This window comes from Pseudophryne corroboree, chromosome 2 (assembly GCF_028390025.1).
Source record: "Pseudophryne corroboree isolate aPseCor3 chromosome 2, aPseCor3.hap2, whole genome shotgun sequence".
Taxonomy (NCBI): domain Eukaryota; kingdom Metazoa; phylum Chordata; class Amphibia; order Anura; family Myobatrachidae; genus Pseudophryne; species Pseudophryne corroboree.
In genome coordinates, this window is record NC_086445.1 from 873,837,334 (window position 1) to 873,854,468 (window position 17,135).

Below are 17,135 nucleotides of genomic sequence, written 5' to 3' on the forward strand. Positions count from 1 at the left end.
TAAAGAAAGATGTGCCATGTATACTTTAAACAGAATATTATGTTCAATACATGTCTATACTGTAGGTATAACACACACCTATAGGTATAACATATGTATAGTGGATATAACACATGTATATAGGTATAAATTACTCTACAGAGTATTGGGCCCTACACACTTATAGATCTAACTGAACGATATGAATGTTCTCGTTCACCTCGTTCATATCGTTCAGTGTGTAGGCACCAACAATGAACGATGCGCAGCCCCACGCTCATTCATCGTTAGTGCCGGGTCGCTTATACATGCAGGCCAATATGGACAAGGGCTATGGGGCCGGGTGCCCCTCTGCCGCCGGGTCGTCTGTCGCACCTCGGCAGCCAATCGCCTAATGTGTAGGGCCCATTGCAGCATGTTTTCTGATGTATTATTTGGTTCTGAAAACGGAGGGCAGCCTGAAATTGGCCTTGTCTGTCGGCAAGTGGTAGCTTGGTTTGGACTGTACTCTATACAATGCACAAATTCCCTAGCTCAAAAATGACCAGATCTTTATTTTCTAAAATGTAATAGCAATTTATTCAAGATCCTTTGTAATAACCACGTAGCTCCTAGTGTGCAGCTTTACTACTTGTCCTTCCAGTTTAGCCATGTGGATCACCGACCAAAACAATCTTAAGGTGGGTACACACTGGTAGATATATTTGCCGATCAACTGATCTGCAGATATATCTATGGACGGATCGGGCAGTGTGTTGAGCATACACACTGCCCGATCCGTCGGGGACTGACATCATGAACTGGGTGGGCATGTACACACGCCCGTCCAGTTCAGCTGTCAATCACCGCCGGCCGCCGCAGCATGTGTACGGGCGGTCGGCTGACCATCCGTACACACACAGCGACGCGCCAATATATCGGCTGTGCTGCCGGGCCAACATGATACGTCTGAACGACGGAGTTCACAGACGTATCGGCCGCACACACTGGCCGACGGAGCCGTGATATATCGGCAATTCAAGAGAACGGCCAATATATCGGCCAGTGTGTACCCACCTTTGTGCACTTGTAGCACAGGAAGAGTCTTCCGCTCTGGAGACCTAGTCTGCCTCTTAATAGCATTATAGAAGATAGGGAGGCTGAGATCTCTTACACAGTAATATACATTGGCCAATACAGCCGCTCCGAGCCTCTGTATAAGAGTATAATAGATGTGAACATTTAACCTAAGTGCTAAACCTTTGGATCTATCATAGCTATATATGTGATATACTATATATGTCTTGTTTGGTATCTGATTACTCCCCATCAAAGTTTTGTGACGCCTTACATGAAATAGATGATGTTGGGAATCACAGTTTTTTACTCTAGACTTTGAAGATTGGAAGTTATTAAAAACATAATCCAACAAGAACTCCATCCTGCCGATCTGTATCTACAATCTGCTGTTCAGTATAACCCGCACAATAGGCCTCATTCAGATATGGTTGGAGGTGTGATTCATTCATGTTGCAAGAACCAATTATCGGTACGTTGCTTGTTTGCTGGAGGTGCATGTGCAGTACGGGTCTGCAATGTAAGACGCAGTACGTCATACGGCTGTCAGTGACTGACAGTCTGATGCCGTTTGGGGCGGCGACCTCCGTTTCCCAATACGGAGACTTGTCACCGCTGTTGTGGAGGAGTGTCCAGGCCAGGATCTCTGTCAGAGGATGGGAATTGCCTGGCCTCTTTGTTACATCTGGGGCAGCCGGCCTGAGTGACCCCATGAATCATGCAGCTGGAAGATGCCGTCGCAGATGATCCGATGCGGAGTCCTAGGACGCCTCCTGCTGCATTAACATATTAGTGTTATCACTGCTGAGTCCATGTAAGCAGCGGCAATAGCAACTCCAACCACATCTGAATGAGGCCCAATGTTTTCTTTGTTATAACATGTTGGACATCAGGGTTCAAACACCAATGTCAGTTGCTTGGGATTTAGATAAGCCACTTTGCCTCCCTATGCCCCACAGAAGAAAAAATAATTGGAGACTACATCTATGTCCACTCAGTGTCACAGGCTGGTTAGTTAGGGAAATAATGTTGCTACTCTTATGCAATAAGTGTCAAATTATAATCAACACCAGTAGTTCATAATGTTCTTGGACATACATTTCCTGTGCTCCCATTTAGAAAATAATACAAACCTTGAGCATAACATAACTAATATAATAACGAAGGCCTGTTGTAATTAATATCTTGGCTTTCTATGAAAATAGGAGCATGGTTGAGTTACAGTAAGTAGCGCTGTCATGGAATACTTTTATTTATACAGGTGACTTAGATTTCATGTGAAATGCTTTACATCAGTGGTTCCCAAACTTGATCCTCCGGGAGCTCTAACAGTTTGGGGCAGATGTATTAAGCCTGGAGAAGGGATAAAGCAGTGATAAGTGCAAGGTGATGACGCACCAGCCAATCAGTTTCTGTAATTTTGCAGATCCGTAATAATTGGCTGGTGCATTATCAACTTGCACTTATCACTGGTTTAATCAATTCTTTATCCCTTCTCCGGGTTAATACATCTGCCCCTTTTTGTGTTTTCCAGGCCACCTGTGGAATTTTAAAATGTGACAGTGGGTGATACACAGTGCACCTGCCGGGTGACCTGGAAAACGTGAACGGTTAGTGCTCCTTGAGGAGTGATAGGGAGAGGTATTATTAGGCGTTATGGATATGCCTGTTATGTGTGCCGACACCACTCTTCCTTCCCCATGTAGTAATGTGGAGATGTGTAACAAATGCCGCCATTATTGGGTCTGCTATCTACAAGATAACGTTCCAACAGCTGCAGCTATCAATTTCAACAGCTGCAGGTGTCATTGCCCCGTTCACAGCCACTCTTACCTGGCTGTGGCTGCCAGGCTCCGAGCTGCATAGCAGATCTCACGAGACTGGCAAGATCTTGCACTTGCCTATTGGAGCAGGCCAGGAGGAGAGACTCAGCGCATCAGGACTAGGTTGATGCACTGTGTGCTACGACAGGGATCTCCGGAGGGGGTAGAGTTTCGGTAGTGCTCCCTGCTTCGCCTCGGTAAAGTGGCGAAGCAGGAAGAGCTATAGCTGCACGATAAGTGCAGCTATAGTACACCTACCCCTCTGCTTGGGAACCATCGCTTTATATAATCGGTTAATAACTTTGTGAGCATTATATAAGAAAGAATCAGACTGTTACATTTCCCAGACTAATTCCTCATCCCTCCAATATCGGGCTTTACCTGTTGAGATCACTGGGGTTTTGCCTTGCTGCCGTCTCTTGGCTTCACTGAGAATATCGATGATCAACGTGGCAAATTCCCGAGCATTAAACCGTGCCAGTTTCTGGCGTCCCTAGAAAAATATTAACAAGATTCATAAGCGGAGATTTTTCAAACCTTCTAAAGAGGACAGGTAGAGGCCCCTAGCAACCAATCAGATTCTGATTATCACTTATTGGTACAATCTATGAAATGATAGCTGGAATATGACTGGTCGCTGTGGGCAACACCTCCACTGGTCCTCTTTAGAGGTATTAATAAATCTTCTATATAGGAGTAGACCTAATTTATACATGCAGAATCATTTAAGAAGAGAAGAGAGATGGTGAAAAGAAGACAAGAAACACAGAAGTGTACCTGATTCCTGGTGGCAGAGTACTCGGGATTAACAGGCAAGAATGGCACGGCGCTGCGCTCTGTCACCAGTGTGCTGTGATTCTGTGTTGTCAGCCAGACTGTTGGGAAATGGTACAGATTGGGGAACGATGAGAGAGGAGAGACAGGCTTTCTCACAAGATGATACATTTGTGTAAAGGGATTTGTATCCACCCTGCAGGCTATGAATACAGTATGGAAGATACTCTGCATTCCTTTTACACTCTATATATTTTGAGTTGCTAAATAGGATGAACTTAAATCAATTACCAAGCCAAATGTAAAGCATTTCCAATAGTAACATATTGCCAGTTTATGATTTGCAGGTGTCTTTAGAAGAAGATGCAATAAAATGAACGGATAAACCATACCTTGGGTACAAGGTATGTTATAATGGAAACCAGGCTTAGGCAACCTGTATTATCTGCAGCTGCTGTAAAACTACAGTCCCAGAGGCTGGCAGGGCAGGATTGGACTTATAGTTCCACAACAACTGGAGCACTACAAGTTCCATACATTTAATAACAAGTTACATCATTCATCAACAAGTACTGTATCTGCTAACAAGGAATGATCTGATATATACACTGACTACAGGTCTACTTCAGCTCTCCAAAGTCTGGAAAGACATTAACATGTATATACAATGTAAGTCCTCAGCTATATAAACAGGACAATGTTAGAAAAGAGTAAATGCAGACAAATATACGTTCTAAGAAGCATACATGCATACACTTTGTACCGATCACATTTTATTTTGACACTTTTCTCCTGCGTTGGGTATGCGTGACTGCCAGTTAGCATACCTCCGCCAGTATACTGGCAGCGGAATGCCGGCGGCGAGCGCAACAAGCCCCTTGCGGTCTCCTGACCGCCGGTCACATAACTACATCCCCATACATTTGGGTGACAGCATTGCACTCCTTACATAGTATGCTGGACAACTCCTAATCAACTATAAAAACATTTATTTCCAGTTCGATTACAGACAGAGGTCACCCCACTACTGTGTGATTATGTGGTGAATGTTGTATAAGAACCATAACCCTAAAACTGGGCCCTATGGATATATGGGTCCAATGTGGAATGGAGTACAAGTCATCTGTAATTGCCCCCACACTGCATCCACGGAATAAAAGTGCATTTTCCCCTGTATGTACAGCCCAGGTGTCCTTTATCCATATACGCTAGGCTCCTTAGCCATCATCAGTGTGCACTTGCACCAGCAACTCAGATCTCAAACCTTCAAAAGAGATAAAGTAGAGACCCATAGCAATCAGCTTCTACCTATCATTTATCCAGCAGACTCTATAAAATTACGGAATCTGATTGGTTGCTATGGGTAACTTCTCCACTGTATCTCTCTCAAAGGTTTGATACAACTCCCCCTGTGTAAGAATGCCCTGTAAAACACAGTAGGGATGGCCATCAGCATGCCCGCAATCGATGGTGATGGTGGTATACACCACAGATGCTAGATAACTATACTACATAATACGATTGATGGTTTTAGCACGTTTGTAGCAAAACACTGTGCTTATAAGTTGGGGGCTGCTTGGGGCTGTGAAGAGCTGCTGGCTGACATGATAGCAGCTCTCTGCAGCAGCATTCCTCTTTAAATAGCAGAAAGACAAATAAACATCGCTTCCATGGATACCATCAATGGTCTGGTCTGAAACCATCTGTTCCACCACCGTCAATGGTAAAAGTATTCAACATTGTTAATATAACATTGTTAGAACCATCGATGGTTGATGACCATACCTACAGCAAATGTCGTTTCCAAGCTTGCAGAAGGCGATACCGCGCAGAAGGACAGGCCTTACATCAGCCCCACAGTGTCTGTACGCCGCACAGTACCACTCCATGCTTATTATACATCATGCATCATTAAATTCATCATCAGCCATTTATCCAAGTGCAGAAAATGGTTAAAAATACTTTACCCTGAACAAATCAATTTTTTATTCATGTAGGAAAGAGCTCAACAGTCTGAATGTACTACGAATAACTAAAGGAGACTTGTCAAACATCAAGTTGATTAAAGAAAGAAATAATTAAAGACTGGCATGAAAAAGGAGCGCTCTAGGAGGGCGGGAGCTAGTGAAACACGCCTGGCCTGTCCAAGAGAAACAAAGAGTCTGTCTCCCCCATTACAAAAAAAGAAACACCTGTACTTGTAACACTCCAGGCTTCGCAAAGTCAGCACTAGTTTGTTTCTCTGGGCACCCGATCATTAATTACACGGCTCACATTAACCTCACGCTTATTTTCCCAGCTGCTGCTATTAGGAGGATACAAAACAAAAAGCATATTCATACTCCAAGCTCGCTCCACTACGCCCTGCCATCCCAGGAAACATAACTCTAACTCCACACAGGCCAAAGAGATTCAGACGCAGATGTATTAAATTGTGGAGAATGATAAAGTGGAGAGAGATAAGTACCAACCAATCAGCTCCTAACTGTAATTGTTCAAACAGCCTGTAAGATGGCAGTGAGGAGCTGATTGGCTGGTACTTTAGGGCAGATTTAACAACGAGTGAATTCTTGTTATTACCCGTTACGAATGGTGCTCCAGCCAATCAGCTCCTGTCATTTTTCAAGCACATGACAGGAGCTGATTGGCTGATGTATCATTTTACATTTGTAAAGGGTGATAACAAGAATATCAACCTGCCCCTTTATCTCTTTCCACTTTATCACTCTCCTAAGCTTAGTACATCTCCCTCTTAGAGTTAATGAACATTTTGGCAAATGCTACAGTCTGTATATCAGGCACAGCTTCAGTCCATGGGGCAGAAGTATTAAGCCTGGAGAAGCGATAAAGCAGTGATAAGTGGAAGGTGATAACGTACCAACAAATCAGCTCCTAACTGTCATTTTTCAAACCCGTAATGATTGGCCGGTGCGTTATCACCCTCCAGTTAGCACTGCTATTTCTCTGACGTCCTAGTGGATGCTGGGACTCCGTAAGGACCAGGGGGAATAGCGGCTCCGCAGGAGACAGGGCACAAAATAAAAGCTTAAGGATCAGGTGGTGTGCACTGGCTCCTCCCCCTATGACCCTCCTCCAAGCCTCAGTTAGATTTTTGTGCCCGGCCGAGAAGGGTGCAATCTAGGTGGCTCTCCTGAGCTGCTTAGAATAAAAGTTTAGTTAGGTTTTTTTATTTTCAGTGAGTCCTGCTGGCAACAGGCTCACTGCATCGTGGGACTAAGGGGAGAAGAAACGGACTCACCTGAGTGCAGAGTGGATTGGGTTTCTTAGGCTACTGGACACTAGCTCCAGAGGGACGATCACAGGTTCAGCCTGGATGGGTCACCGGAGCCGCGCCGCCGTCCCCCTTACAGAGCCAGAAGAGACGAAGAGGTCCGGTGAAATCGGCGGCAGAAGACATCCTGTCTTCAGACTAAGGTAGCGCACAGCACCGCAGCTGTGCGCCATTGCTCTCAGCACACTTCACACTCCGGTCACTGAGGGTGCAGGGCGCTGGGGGGGGAGCGCCCTGAGACGCAATATAACAGAATACCTTAGGTGGCAAAACAGAATACATCACATATAGCTCCTGGGCTATATGGATGTATTTTAATCCCCTGCCATTTTACACAAAAAAGCGGGAGATAAGGACGTCGTGAAGGGGCGGAGCCTATCTCCTCAGCACACAAGCGCCATTTTCCCTCACAGCTCCGCTGGAAGGACGGCTCCCTGACTCTCCCCTGCAGTCCTGCTTCAGAATCAGGGTAAAAAAGAGAAGGGGGGGCACGTTTGGCAGCAAATAAATATATTAACAGCAGCTATAAGGGAGTAACACTTATATAAGGTTATCCCTGTATATATATATAGCGCTGGGTGTGTGCTGGCAGACTCTCCCTCTGTCTCTCCAAAGGGCTAAGTGGGGTCCTGTCCTCTATCAGAGCAGACATGAGACAGCCGGCAAATCAATTAGTGCCTGTCCAGACGTCTCAAACACCGTCAGGGGCGCTAAAACGCCCGTTACCTCAGTGGGTCGACACAGACCCTGACACAGATACTGAGTCTAGTGTCGATGGTGACGAGACAAACGTAATGTCCAGTAGGGCCACACGTTACATGATCACGGCAATGAAAGAGGCATTGAACCTTTCTGACACTACAAGTACCACAAAGAAGGGTATTATGTGGGGTGAGAAAAAACTACCAATATTTTTTCCTGAGTCAGAGGAAATAAATGAGGTGTGTGAAAAAGCGTGGGTTTCCCCCGATAAAAAACAGCTAATTTCTAAAAAATTATTAGCATTATATCCTTTCCCGCCAGAGGTTAGGGCGCGTTGGGAAACACCCCCTAGGGTAGATAAGGCGCTCACACGTTTATCAAAACAAGTAGCGTTACCGTCTCCTGATACGGCTACCCTCAAAGAACCAGCTGATAGAAGGCTGGAAAATATCCTAAAAAGTATATACACACATACTGGTGTTATACTGCGACCAGCAATCGCCTCAGCCTGGATGTGCAGTGCTGGAGTCGCATGGTCGGATTCCCTGACCGAGAATATTGATACCCTGGATAGGGACAATATTTTGTTAACTATAGAACATTTAAAGGATGCATTACTATATATGCGTGATGCACAGAGGGATATTTGCACCCTGGCATCAAGAGTAAGTGCTATGTCCATCTCTGCCAGAAGAGCGTTATGGACGCGACAGTGGTCAGGGGATGCGGATTCCAAACGGCACATGGAAGTATTGCCGTGTAAAGGGGAGGAGTTATTTGGGGCTGGTCTATCGGACCTGGTGGCCACGGCAACGGCTGGAAAATCCACCTTTTTACCCCAGGTCACTCCACATCAGCAGAAAAAGACACCGTCTTTTCAAACTCAGTCCTTTCGTTCCCATAAGTACAAGCGAGCAAAAGGCCACTCCTTTCTGCCCCGGGGCAGAGGAAGAGGAAAAAGACTGCACCATGCAGCCGCTTCCCAGGAGCAGAAGCCCTCCCCTGCTTCTGCCAAGTCTTCAGCATGACGCTGGGGATTTACAAGCAGACTCAGATATGGTGGGGGCCCGTCTCAAGAATTTCAACGCGCAGTGGGCTCACTCGCAAGTGGATCCCTGGATTCTACAGGTAGTATCGCAGGGGTACAAACTGGAATTCGAGGCGTTTCCCCCTCATCGGTTCCTGAAGTCTGCTTTACCAAAGTCTCCCTCCGACAGGGAGGCAGTTTTGGAAGCCATTCACAAGCTGTATTCCCAGCAGGTGATAATCAAGGTACCCCTCCTGCAACAGGGAAAGGGGTATTATTCCACGCTGTTTGTGGTACCGAAGCCGGACGGCTCTGTGAGACCAATTTTAAATCTGAAATCCTTGAACACTTACATAAAAAGGTTCAAATTCAAGATGGAGTCACTCAGAGCAGTGACAGCGAACCTGGAAGAAGGGGACTATATGGTGTCTCTGGACATCAAAGATGCTTATCTCCACGTCCCAATATACCCTTCTCACCAAGGGTACCTCAGGTTTGTAGTACAAAACTGTCATTATCAGTTTCAGACGCTGCCGTTTGGATTGTCCACGGCACCTCGGGTCTTTACCAAGGTAATGGCCGAAATGATGATTCTTCTACGAAGAAAAGGCATTTTAATTATCCCTTACTTGGACGATCTCCTGATAAGGGCAAGATCCAGGGAACAGTTAGAAGTCGGGGTAGCACTATCTCAGGTAGTGTTACGTCAGCACGGGTGGATTCTAAATATTCCAAAATCGCAGCTGATTCCAACGACACGTCTACTGTTCCTAGGAATGATTCTGGACACAGTCCAGAAGAAGGTGTTTCTCCCGGAGGAGAAGGCCAGGGAGTTATCCGAGCTAGTCAGGAACCTCCTAAAACCAGGACAGGTCTCAGTGCATCAGTGCACGAGGGTCCTGGGAAAAATGGTGGCTTCTTACGAAGCGATTCCATTCGGAAGATTCCATGCAAGAACGTTTCAGTGGGATCTACTGGACAAATGGTCCGGATCGCATCTGCAGATGCATCAGCGGATAACCCTGTCGCCAAGGACAAGGGTGTCTCTCCTGTGGTGGCTGCAGAGTGCTCATCTACTAGAGGGCCGCAGATTTGGCATTCAGGATTGGATCCTGGTAACCACGGATGCCAGCCTGAAAGGCTGGGGAGCAGTCACACAGGGAAGGAATTTCCAGGGCTTGTGGTCAAGCATGGAAACATCTCTTCATATAAACATTCTGGAACTAAGGGCCATTTACAATGCCCTAAGTCAAGCAAAACCTCTGCTTCAGGGTCAGGCGGTGTTGATCCAATCGGACAACATCACGTCAGTCGCCCACGTAAACAGACAGGGCGGCACGAGAAACAGGAGGGCAATGGCAGAAGCTGCAAGGATTCTTCGCTGGGCGGAAAATCATGTGATAGCACTGTCAGCAGTGTTCATTCCGGGAGTGGACAACTGGGAAGCAGACTTCCTCAGCAGACACGACCTTCACCCGGGAGAGTGGGGACTTCACCCAGAAGTCTTCCACCTGATTGTAAACCGTTGGGAAAAACCAAAGGTGGACATGATGGCGTCACGTCTAAACAAAAAACTGGACAGATATTGCGCCAGGTCAAGGGACCCTCAGGCAATAGCAGTGGACGCTCTGATAACGCCGTGGGTGTACCAGTCAGTGTATGTGTTCCCTCCTCTGCCTCTCATACCAAAAGTACTGAGAATCATAAGAAGGAGAAGAGTAAGAACTATACTCGTGGTTCCGGATTGGCCAAGAAGGACTTGGTACCCGGAACTTCAAGAGATGCTCACGGACGAACCGTGGCCTCTACCTCTAAGAAAGGACCTGCTACTGCAGGGGCCTTGTCTGTTCCAAGACTTACCGCGGCTGCGTTTGACGGCATGGCGGTTGAACGCCGGATCCTGAGGGAAAAAGGCATTCCAGAAGAAGTCATCCCTACTCTGGTCAAAGCCAGGAAGGACGTAACCGCAAAACATTATCACCGCATTTGGCGTAAATATGTTGCGTGGTGTGAGGCCAAGAAGGCCCCTACAGAGGAATTTCAACTGGGTCGTTTCCTTCATTTCCTGCAAACAGGACTGTCTATGGGCCTAAAATTGGAGTCCATTAAGGTTCAAATTTCGGCCCTGTCGATTTTCTTCCAGAAAGAACTGGCTTCAGTACCTGAAGTTCAGACTTTTGTAAAAGGGGTGCTGCACATACAGCCTCCTTTTGTGCCTCCAGTGGCACCTTGGGATCTCAATGTTGTGTTGAGTTTTCTAAAGTCACATTGGTTTGAACCACTTTCCACTGTGGACTTAAAATATCTCACATGGAAGGTGTCGATGCTGTTAGCCTTGGCTTCAGCCAGGCGTGTGTCAGAATTGGCGGCTTTATCATATAAAAGCCCTTACTTAATTTTTCATTCTGACAGGGCGGAATTGAGGACTCGTCCTCAATTTCTACCTAAGGTGGTTTCTGCATTTCACATGAACCAACCTATTGTGGTACCTGCGGCTACCAGGGACTTAGAGGACTCTAAGTTGCTTGACGTTGTCAGGGCCTTGAAAATATATGTTTCCAGGACGGCTGGAGTCAGAAAATCTGACTCGCTGTTTATCCTGTATGCACCCAACAAGCTGGGTGCTCCTGCTTCAAAGCAGACGATTGCTCGTTGGATTTGTAGTACAATTCAGCTTGCACATTCTGTGGCAGGATTGCCACAACCAAAATCAGTAAAAGCCCATTCCACAAGGAAAGTGGGCTCATCTTGGGCGGCTGCCCGAGGGGTCTCGGCTTTACAACTTTGCCGAGCAGCTACTTGGTCAGGGGCAAACACGTTTGCTAAATTCTACAAATTTGATACCCTGGCTGAGGAGGACCTGGAGTTCTCTCATTCGGTGCTGCAGAGTCATCCGCACTCTCCCGCCCGTTTGGGAGCTTTGGTATAATCCCCATGGTCCTTACGGAGTCCCAGCATCCACTAGGACGTCAGAGAAAATAAGATTTTACTTACCGATAAATCTATTTCTCGTAGTCCGTAGTGGATGCTGGGCGCCCATCCCTAGTGCGGATTGTCTGCAATACTTGTATATAGTTATTGTTACAAAAATTCGGGTTATTATTGTTGTGAGCCATCTTTTCAGAGGCTCCTTTGCGTTTATCATACTGTTAACTGGGTTCAGATCACGAGTTGTACGGTGTGATTGGTGTGGCTGGTATGAGTCTTACCCGGGATTCAATATCCTTCCTTATTATGTACGCTCGTCCGGGCACAGTATCCTAACTGAGGCTTGGAGGAGGGTCATAGGGGGAGGAGCCAGTGCACACCACCTGATCCTTAAGCTTTTATTTTGTGCCCTGTCTCCTGCGGAGCCGCTATTCCCCCTGGTCCTTACGGAGTCCCAGCATCCACTACGGACTACGAGAAATAGATTTATCGGTAAGTAAAATCTTATTATTACTTCTACAGGTTTAATACATCTGCCCCCCATGTTCTTTGTCCTCAAAATGGCAGATCACAACACGGCACATGCTGGATGTTCCACTGACAGGCTCACCTGTGCCTTTATGAGGATGCAGGAAGCCTGTACAGTTATGGAAAGAGAGACCAGGGCCCTAAAACAGATGCAGATTTCTCCAATGTGCTGTAACTAGAGACACATTCACCTCACCGGAGCCGCCTGTATGCATGGAAACGCATCCTCTATCCACACAGAACTTTCCATAGCTTTTGCTGGTCTTGTCAGATAAGAGTGTATCGATACTTAACTACACATTTGGTACCCTCAAGTATGCCTTACAACACCTGGTTCATTTAACATTTCCTCACTTAAGTCCACATCAATTGGATTTGCCGCCACTCAGTTTTGTTCTCTCATTACGAAAGAATATAAAGCATGAATTGTGCAGATACATAGACAATTCACCCACCCGCCCCCCACAGCTAGGACTCTGCGCATGAATTTACATACACAACTTTAGTTATACACACACTGTAAGATTCTGAGTTGTACGTCACAGGCTGCCTATGCATCTAAAGGCCCTCATACAGTACAGATATATTGGGGCATTCTCCCAATCCCCCGATGGCTGGGTAATAGGGAAAATAAAACATGACTCATTCCTCAGATTCCCCGACGGATCATTGCTGGCCTCCTTTACACCACTTATGAGCAATTTTGACACATACTTATCGGTTACTGAGTGGCAATAGGGAATTCGCACCTAAGAGCAACAGCCCTTTGGCATGTAGCCAGAGTTGTGCCCTATTCAGAGTCGAGCACATGCATACATTTTCAGTGGCATCTTCTGTAATAAGCATGGGATAAGTGTAAGTGGCGTTACTAGTGATGACAGCTGCATCGGTGGACTGTGGTCGTGTGATCGCAAACATGAGTATAAGCCACTCAGAATATGGCTGCACAGCCACAAAGGAATTTCAGTGCTATTTTTATGCAGGATGTTTGTTGTTTACAATTCCAGAGTCCAATCCATCCTTTCTCCTCCAAATCACGCAAAAATGGGGTTTATTACGGTTAGTGAATTAACTATATAATTCCATATTATTTGGTGATTTCATTGCTCTAATAGTAGGAGAGAGGGTGGTGCAGAGAATGTGACAGGTTTACAGGAGATAGATTGTTTTTTTATAACCTTTGTACTTGTAAACTTAGTAATCACATAAACCTCCCACCCTGAACCCTCTATCACTTGATGTGTTTCTTCATTCTGGGAGCAGCACAGAGTGCTTAGTGTCATTATCACTGCTAATACAGAGGTACCAGATACTAGGGAGGACCCCAGGCTGTTTAGGAGCGCACATAGGATGACCCGGTAAACCCCCTCAGGCGATGATAACCCTGCGATTAAGAGACGGACGCGCTTCTCCTACAACAGAGCGCAGAAATGGGGCAAAACGGAAGGAAGATGGAATTGTGGCGAGTGCAGAAGGCTGTTCAGGGCGTTTTATGTTATAACGGGTGTAGTATGGTATGCCGGCGTCCGGGCTCCTGGCGACCAGCATACCGGCGCCAGAAGCCCGATCGCCGGCATACCGACAGCGTGGCGAGAACAAATGAGCCCCTTGCGGGCACGTTGGCGCTCTATGCGCGCCACGCTATTTATTCTCCCTCCAGGGGGGTCGTGGACCCCCATGAGGGAGAAAAACTGTCGGTATGCCGGCTGTCGGAATCCCGGCACCGGTATACTGTGCGCCGGGATCCCGACAGTCGGCAACCTGAAGACCACCCGTTATAACAAACAACATGAATGCTTATATATACAGCACTTTATACTCCACGTACAATAGTGTATATAGGGCCTTATACAGCTTCAATTGCAAAAGTCGCAAAATCGGGCAATTATCAGCAGACTGTACTGCGAACACATTGTACATGGGCAATCGCAATTTGATTGACAGGAAGTGACTGTTTGTGGGTGTTAACATGGTGTTTGTGTGGAGTGGTTGGAAAAACATAGGGTGGATCATGACTGTTTTCTGGTTGTGTATCTGACATCAGTTGCAATAGATTGTGATTGAAAACATGGCGCTGGTGCGAATGCATTCTCATTATTCTGAGTAGCTCTTATTTAACCGCAATTGTCGATAGTACTTGATTTCTGCATATGCATCGCAATTTTGTGATTACATCGGTGGGCGTCTTAACTTTCTGGGTGGCTATTCACATGTAATTTTTAGCAAAAACAGGATTAAGAAAAATCACAATTTCTGTCTCAATAACGATCTAAGTTGAATTAGACCCATAGGCCCTCATTCAGTATCAGTAGCAGATTCTGCTAAATAACAAAATCTGCTACTATAAAAAAATCTCATGCTGGGGGCCGCCCAGCACAGAGCAAGCCCACCAGACATGAGAAGTGCCGCCAAGCGTTGCAATCGCATTTAAAAATGCAATCACAACGTAGGCATTGTGGCAGCCAGGATTACCGGTAGCCCCCACCCCCGCCATGTTTTGTCCCACAGCAGCTGCGTGTGACGTTACGTGGCTGCCCCTCTAACGCCACGCTGCTGCCTGCCCTTCCCCGATGATGGCCACTGCTATCATTCACATAGCAATCACATCCTTCGGGGGCCGTAGCACATGTGCCCATTTGCGATTTTTTGCTATCTGCAATTGATTGCCATTGTACAAGAAGCAATATACTGCTAGACTACTGATGGCTGGAAACATGAAACATCTCACTGGCAGAACAATCTAAGTCAGTGGTGCCCAGCCTTCCAAGTGTCTTTATTATGCCATAGTTAGGAGGACACAAGAAAGGCAGCTCACAACATAAAGTATTGCATCTTTACAATCAGGGAACACAAAAACATATTCTGGGACCCAAAGCTGGAGGTTTGATGCAAAGATTGCGCACCCTTAAATGCAGTGATATTTTTGTAGGAAAATAGGTTCAGGCGGGGCAGAAGTGGGAGGAGCTACCAAGGGGTGTTTTTTTAACACATAATGCCCCCAGCAGTGCCGAATATATACACATAATGCCCCCAGCGGCACCAGTTACACATAGCCCCCAGCAGTGCCAGTTACACATAGCCCCCAGTTGTGTCAGATACACATAGCCACCAGTTGTGTCAGATACACATAGCCCCCAGTTGTACCAGATACACATAGCCCCAAGTTGTGCCAGTTACACATAGCCCCCAGTTGTGCCAGTTACACATAGCTCCCAGCAGTGCCAGTTACACATAGCTCCCAGCAGTGCCAGTTACACATAGCCCCCAGTTGTACCAGTTACACATAGCCCCCAGTTGTGCCAGTTACACATAGCTCCCAGCAGTGCCAGTTACACATAGCTCCCAGCAGTGCCAGTTACACATAGCCCCCAGTTGTACCAGTTACACATAGCCCCCAGTTGTGCCAGTTACACATAGCTCCCAGCAGTGCCAGTTACACATAGCTCCCAGCAGTGCCAGTTACACACTGCCTCCAGTTGTGCCAGTTACACATAGCTCCCAGCAGTGCCAGTTACACATAGCTCCCAGCAGTGCCAGTTACACATAGCCCCCAGTTGTACCAGTTACACATAGCCCCCAGTTGTGCCAGTTACACATAGCTCCCAGCAGTGCCAGTTACACATAGCCCCCAGTTGTACCAGTTACACATAGCCCCCAGTTGTACCAGTTACACATAGCTCCCAGCAGTGCCAGTTACACATAGCTCCCAGCAGTGCCAGTTACACATAGCTCCCAGCAGTGCCAGTTACACACTGCCTCCAGTAGTGCCAATTACAAATAGCTCCCAGTGATGTCAGTACCACAAAGCCCCCACTACAGCCAGACACACAATGCTCCCGGTAATAGTGCTCACCCCTAGGTCACTGCTGCCTCCTCATCTCCTGCCTGAGCCTGAGGGGAGGATAATGCAGCGCTCATCTCTCCCTCCCCTCAGTGTCCAGTCTCCAGCAGCCATTTGGAACATGGCGCTGGCTTGTGAGATAATAAAAGCTTGCAGGCTGGCAGCCAATCAAGAGCCGCCGCTGCCAGTCCGCAAACTCTGATTAGCCGTCGGAGATGGAACACAGTGAGGGGAAGGAGAGACGCGCGCTGCGCTCTTCTCCCCTCAGGCAGACTCACAGACAGGGGAAGTGGAGGCAGCAGCAGCAACAGCAGGGATGTGCCAGGCCGCAGACGATCTGGAACGCTGTTCCTGATGAAGTCATTTTAGAAAAGACCTTCAGAAACTGTGTTCTGGCCCAAAAATAGCCCTGCCTAAATGTCTTCCTAACCTTTTCCTCTAACACAGTATGATCAACTTACATAGCATGTTACATAATATGTGTATATGTGTATGTACACTTGAAGTTTGAAATGACTTGATTGGCACTCCTCCCCAACTCCCTCTAATTGTTTTTTTTAAGCAGGAAACTAGCATTTTACTGCACATTGAATTAGAAATAATCAAAAGGGGAAGTATTCGATATCCCGGCTGTCGGGATCCCGACCGCCAGGATACAGACAACTATTCTACCTCTTGGGGTGTCCACGACACCCCTGGAGGGAGAATAAATAGCGTGTCGCGCTTAGCACGCCACCATGCCCGCTCTTTTGCATTCGCCCCACTGCCGGCATTCCGGTGGTCGGGATCCCGGCGCTGGTATGCTGGGTGCCGTGATCCTGACAGCCGGGATATCGTAGTACACCCATCAAAAGTAAGTCATCCTTATATTTATATAGTGGGGTGAGAATTGGGGGCCCCTGATCCATTCTAGCTGGGCCACTTCAGGTCGTCACCACTTTCACATTTTATATCACTTTGATTATTTTTTATCCATGTATTTCTTTCACACATTTTTCACTCTTGTTACACTGCTAACACTGAGTAGCTGCTTTCACAAACCTAACACTTCACTGCTATCTTTAATTTGTGTGATGCCCGGGGGGTTTGGCTTGGCTGGTTTGTGGGTGCCCTGCACCCCAAACGTGAACCCCTAATGTTAGAGACTTGCCTGACAAAGAGGTTGCCGGGCAGGCCCATATCTTT

At 46.9% G+C, this 17,135-nt stretch overlaps 1 protein-coding gene across 6 annotated transcripts in view; it reads right to left on the minus strand.

The window, feature by feature from the left end:
* Positions 1-17,135, minus strand: part of GIT1 (GIT ArfGAP 1) — a 306,604-nt gene that overhangs the window by 12,705 nt on the left and 276,764 nt on the right. For all 6 annotated transcript variants that reach the window (XM_063955944.1, XM_063955946.1, XM_063955942.1 and 3 more), the window contains 2 exons: positions 3,636-3,733; positions 3,240-3,351 (listed from right to left, as the gene is read on the minus strand). In XM_063955944.1, coding sequence (XP_063812014.1) covers positions 3,240-3,351; positions 3,636-3,733 — 210 coding nt within the window. The remainder of the gene's footprint in view (positions 1-3,239; positions 3,352-3,635; positions 3,734-17,135) is intronic.